Source organism: Lissotriton helveticus, chromosome 6, assembly GCF_964261635.1.
Source record: "Lissotriton helveticus chromosome 6, aLisHel1.1, whole genome shotgun sequence".
NCBI lineage: Eukaryota > Metazoa > Chordata > Amphibia > Caudata > Salamandridae > Lissotriton > Lissotriton helveticus.
The window spans coordinates 1,954,231,854-1,954,237,853 of record NC_136067.1 but is presented as its reverse complement, the minus strand read 5'-3'; the positions used below and the strand labels follow the sequence as shown (position 1 = coordinate 1,954,237,853).

General features: G+C 47.7%; 1 protein-coding gene across 1 annotated transcript in view; it reads left to right on the top strand.

The window, feature by feature from the left end:
• The first annotated feature begins 2,659 nt into the window (after positions 1-2,659).
• The window catches only part of SLC35F6 (solute carrier family 35 member F6), a 94,030-nt gene continuing 90,689 nt past the window's right edge, over positions 2,660-6,000 (top strand). The window contains exon 1 of the mRNA XM_078649968.1: positions 2,660-3,223. Coding sequence (XP_078506094.1) covers positions 3,147-3,223 — 77 coding nt within the window. The 5' untranslated portion in view covers positions 2,660-3,146. The remainder of the gene's footprint in view (positions 3,224-6,000) is intronic.

The following is a 6,000-nucleotide window of genomic DNA, read 5'->3' as shown; positions in this document are numbered from 1 at the left end:
ATGTAGGACTTTCAGAGCTCCGGGGGTCCCAGCAATGGCAGCCCTGGTGCCGAAAGGATGTCCGCCCAATACAAGTCCCCGCCTACACCAGAACCGGCGTCCCCAGCAAGCAGAGTCCGGGCGCAGAGGAACAGGGCCGCCGGACAAAGCAGCGGCGGGGGGAGGACCCCTTCACAGAATCAGTCCCCGGTGCACCTCACCCACATCAGCCGCACGGTCACCAGGGCAGGCCCGGATCAGGATCGCCTGGATTTTCGCACAACGGCTCTCATCATTGGTTCACGCTCTCGGCCGGGGCCGAGAGCCGTCGGATCCCACCGGCTAGGTCCCGGTCTAGGTTCCACGGAGGCCCCGATCTTGCGGAGGGCACAACTTCGGAGCCGCTGCATGTTGAAATCACAGGCCCAAATGGTAAGTACAAACAAGGTGTTCTGTTTCCAATTCCCCGATAATGTGTCGTCTCCGGACAGGATAGTAGACAGGATAGGCAATCAGGCCGGAGGGCTGCGGGAACCGAGCTAAAAGGCGACCATTACGCTCGCCAGCTTGGCTCCTCCCGAAAAAACGCTTTTTGAATAGAAACAAGGTCCTAACTATAACTACCTACTGGCAACGATATATGTATATATATATATATCAACAACGCCTGCACATGTATTGTTCTTTAATATCAATATGGCCCTGCTAGCAAAATTGGTAAGATAATTTGGGTTGGAGGTGTTGACCTATGCAGACGACACCCAAATAATGGTCTCCATAACGCAATCTGTAAAAGACTCTGCCCTCAATTTCAGGAATTGTATGGAGGCAGTTTCCTGTTGGATGGTGGAAAACTTTTTGAAGCTGAATGGAGAGAAGACCGAGGTCTTGATTTTTGGGAGCAGTCAGGACATCTGGTCTAGTGACTGGTGGCCAGCATCGCTGGGAGCATGCCCCTGCCCAGTTTCTCATGGGAAGAACTTAGGGGTCAACGTGGACAATGCCCTTTCACTGGATCTCCAGGTGAATAGGACTGTCTCCACCTGTTTCGGCATCATTAGAATCCTTAGAAAGATCTCTCATTATCTTTCTCCTGAAGCACGTAAACAGGCTGTTCTGGCCTTAGTAACGTCCAGATTGGAGTATTGTAATGCCCTTTATCTGGGCATTCATAAAGGTCTTATCCACCGCCTACAGATGGTGCAGAATGTTGCAGCCAGACTGGTATTGAACCTCCCTAGACATCATTCAGTCTCGGCCTCGATTAAGCTTCTGCACTAGCTTCCGATGGACTGTAGGATCATTTTTAAGGTCTTATGTTTGACACATGAAGCATTTTATGATTCTTTCTCTGAGGGCATCAAGGCAATTGTCCAGCATTATGCTCCCACAAGATCCCTATGATCTGCGGACAAAAATGTGCTTATTATTCCAAGATTTAAGAGGGTTAAATTGGGTGGCAGAGCCTTTTCCACTGCTGCGCCCAAATTGTGGAACTCACTTCCAGTAGAAATCTCTTGCTTGGTCTCTTTACCACTTCGAGGCTCATGACGAGCTGAGCTCGTCATGAGCCACAGCGCTCCGGTGCTCATGACGAGCTCAGCTCGTCATGAGCCGTGGAACGCTCAGGTGCGGGGAGAATTCCCCTCCTGTGCTGAGCGTTCCATGGGAGGTAATACACCTGTGACAAGCTGAGCTCGTCATGAGCACAGGAGCGCCGTGCCTCATGACGAGCTCAGCTCGTCATGAGCATGGGGGCGCTGTGCACGCCCCCCTGCCCCCAGCGCAGCTGGGGAATAACCCCCGCAGCGAAGGGGTTAAAGGAGGCCTTTGTACCTGCTTGTTGTGCTATATTGTGTGACTTTTCTCTCCCAGTTCTGCTATGACTACTGTAACTGATGTAAACAATGCGCATGTAACTCTCGTAAAGCCCTATCCTATGATGATAGCTCCTGTAATCGATCTATGTGTAACTCTTGAAAAGCGCTGTGATGCCCTTGGGTCTAACTCACGGTATATAAAACTAAAGTAAATAAATAAATAAACAAACAAAAAAATATATGAATATATATGTGTGTATTTTTATTAAATGCTATATCTATTGGCTATATTGTTGGTGTATAAAAACAGTAAAAAACAGTAAATACAAACATAAATAAAAAATACATAAATATGTAGACACATAAATAAACAAATACATAAATGAAGACATACATAATTAAAAATTACAGAAATACTTACACACTTAAATAAAACATAAATAAATATAGACATACATACACATATATGCCTAAACTAAACTAACAATACATTCACACATACATTTATACATATAGACGAACATACATACACATACGTGAATAAAAAATGTATATATACATACACACATACATAAACCAATGCGGAAATGCAGACATACATTCATATAGCTACATAAATAAAAAACACATGCGCACGCATAAAGAAATGAAAAAAAGACATAAATAAATGCACACACACACGTACACAAAAAAGCGGTCACGGAATATATTGTACTAGGTCACTGCCATTTAAAAACTGAACGGCAGCTGTGTGAAATGTTTGATGACAGTGCACGATAGTGTAGACCGCACGAGTGTCGCTTCTGCCCGGTGCTGGGAGCCGCGCGCTGCCGCTTCCTGTCAGCAACAGTTCAAGGCCAGGTCCGGGCGCTGGCGGCTGTCTGTGCGCTTGAACTTGACCGTCCGCCCTCCCCCAGCCCAGGGCTGTCTGAGCCCCGCTCTGCAGCGCGGGGAGGGCTGGGCCGCACCTCTTCCCACGGTTGGCACCGCCGTGCCCCCTCTCCAGTGCGGGGCATGGCCGGGCCCTGCGTGGGAGGCAGGCTGCGTGCTCCCCTCCTTGCTCAATCTTGGCCGGGGGCCAGCTTTGACGTTCTCGCCTGATGCTCCCGGTGTGACGGGGGCTCAGCTGACTCGGCGGTCACGTGACGCCAGACAGTGCTGCGCTGCACAGGAAACTGTACTCTGTGCATTAATAACAGCCTGTGCAGTGCACTGTACCAGTCCGCCGAAGGCTCGTGCGAGAACAACACTATATGTCTGCGCGTGCCAGGCGGTGCCCGAGGAGAGGGGTGCACGGGGCAGCTGCTGCACAGGGGGCACCACTGAGGCACCCCAATACCCAGAGCCATGGCCTGGACGTCATACCAGCTCTTCCTGGCCGGGCTGATGCTCGTCACCGGCTCCATCAACACCCTGTCTGCCAAGTAAGTAGGAGCGGCGGGCATCAGAGCTGGCGTTTCCACGGAAACCCTTCTCTAATGGTCACTCTTCTTTTGTGGTGTTTTTTTACACTTTCCCTGCATGGATGTGATCAAATGTGGCCTTACTTGTACCTATTATTCTTCAATTTTAATATTTTTATACATAAGCCAATATCCTGGAACGCTGAAGAGATGTAAGAGTTTAGGGACTGGAACAGATGTGTATCCTGCTGAGTCTGTCGTCTGTGTTTTGATCTCCCCCTCTTTTGCTGACTGATGCCAGGGTAGGTGCCTGCGTGCACTTTCACCTGTACTTACGGTCCTGTAAGCCCCAGGGACTGTTGTCGCGAGGCGCGCCATGGCATAAACATATACATAACTGCAGATCTGTAATAAACCCAGTCTGGAAAAAAAACATCATTATTTTTGTACAAATATGTGATTCTTCCTTGGAGCTACTCCTTGTCGATGGCTTTACCTAGAGTGCACTCCAGGCAACTTAGATTTTGTAATTTGATTTATTTGGGATAGTTTTAAACTGCAGGCCTCTCTTAAGTGGCACTGTACGTAAAAGACATTCTAGAATCACCAGGGCATGATTCTGGTCTCGGAGGAGGGTCTTCCATTGACCAGGGGCAGAAGTTGTTAAGCTACAGAATGGTCTAATGTCGCCACTACCGTGTGGCCAGTGGTCCATGGTGGCCCGAGGCAGTGATCGCAGAATAAAGTAGGCAGTCGTCAAAAAAATGCAACGCTGGGTGTTTAGCTGCTTTCTGGACTGTGTGAGAAAGACTGAGCCCCCAGGGGTCTGAGAACCCACGAGACCTACTTTCAGAGTCTGGGAGCATTACAGGATTTTTTTGTAATTTTGGTGTGGAGAAAGTTCATGAAAAACTTTATACACCTCATGGATGTGATAGAGTCGATTCTGGACGCTAACACACAGAATCAGGGGTGCAGGAGTGCACTGCGATATTCTTAAAAATTAATTTTGTATGAAAACCTAGGGAATACGACCTTTGCTAATATTTAATATTAAATAAAAAAAACTGGAAAACAACAAACATTGAATATAAGAACAAGGCCACATTTTAGATATGGTCTTGTACTAATGACCAAACGATAGTCTTAAATTTGTATACCTGTTTAGACAAATGTTTTATAATGTCGTGAGATACGTATTTTATTGTATTTCTGGATAATGCGCTGCAATTTTGCAAAGATTTTCAGTAATTATGCAAAAATAAAATTCATTCATTCATTCGGTATTCTGGAGGGTTGGGGAGGGACCACAAAGAAACAAAACGTGCGTGGAGGTGAGCGCATTATTCACTCGGTCAGTGTTTTTCACTTCTTGGAAACTAAAAATGAGAACATTTTGCACATCGGAGTACCAGAAATGTCCGATTGTCGTAGGTTTCCTCAGTACTCCTGGGATGTTGGTGGATCCCATAAAAGCTACTCCGAGCATGTGGGAGGGCACATTCCCACTCTGCCCTTTGTGAACCGGTCCTTGCTGCCTTGGGATATCCTTCTGGGTTGATTTGTGGCAGCCATACCCAGTTAAACCTCGTGCAGAGTGGATGTGAATGCTGAACTTGCCTCTGCCCACCCCAGTGTGGGCGCCATTTGCAAGCATGGACATCAGTCCGGGTCGCCAAGTACAGCAGTGCTCCTCGGGCCTGCTCTTCAGGCCCCTGACTGACACTTCCTTTCCTAGCCCTCGACTCAGTACTCCAAGAGGCATCACAAGGAAGAGATAGGAAATTGACCTTTTTTGGAGTCCCTTTTCCTTTCCAATAAAAGCTCTGACTGTCCAATGGTTTATTAAGTGCTGTTATTTTCTGGACGGAGTTCCGAGTCTTTCCATTATACCACACCCCTGAGCAAGCCCTGTGCTGCTGGCCCCTGCTACCCTGTGGGTCAGTCCCTCAGGGCTGTACCTGATGCTCAGCTCTGGCTCCAGCTGTGAACTGAAGCCCCCAGACCCCAGAGGGGAAAGGCTCTCACTGTCACAAGTGAGACAAGTAATTCCTGATTGCCCTGGGTTCAAGAAAAATTCCAGCAGCATTCTTTGAGCAATACAAATAGGTACAAATGAAAAAATATATATATATGTGTATATATATAATAATTCATTGACCCGCTGCACTTAGGAAAGGGGGCACATGGAAACGCTTTCTGTTAAAAAAACCCCCACAATTAATGGATACATTCATGATAGATGTTTGCAACCAAGAGCAGGCTCACCTTTAGCATTCAGAGAACACCAATAGTGCAGAGTGGGAGGATACATCTTCTTTTAAAGTGCCTCTGGGCTAAGCCTGCTTTTGAAATATATAAACACTTTTTGCAGTACCAGTGCAGAGACCTGATCTGAGTGGGACCTAGGGGAGGTAGCCTCATCTGCCCTCCCCTTCTACCAGCCTGGGGCAGCTGCCAAAGTGAAGTGATCTCTGCTGGAGCCCCACCAGTCGGGGTGAAGCAGCATATTGGAAACAGGGAGATGTAAATTGGTCTGTGATGGAGCAGGGAGCAATCAGTACCATCAGTGGTAAAGTGGTGTGTGTTAGAATAGGTAGCAGTAGAAGTGAAGTGCTCTGTGATGGAAAGGGTACCAGCGGAGGTGAAGTGCTCTGTGATGGAAAGGGTACCAGCGGAGGTGAAGTGGTCTGTGATGGAAAGGGTACTAGTAGCAGTGAAGTGGTCTGTGATGGAAAGAGTACCAGCAGCAGTGCAGTGGTTTGTGATGGAAAGAGTACCAGTAGCAGTGAAGTGGT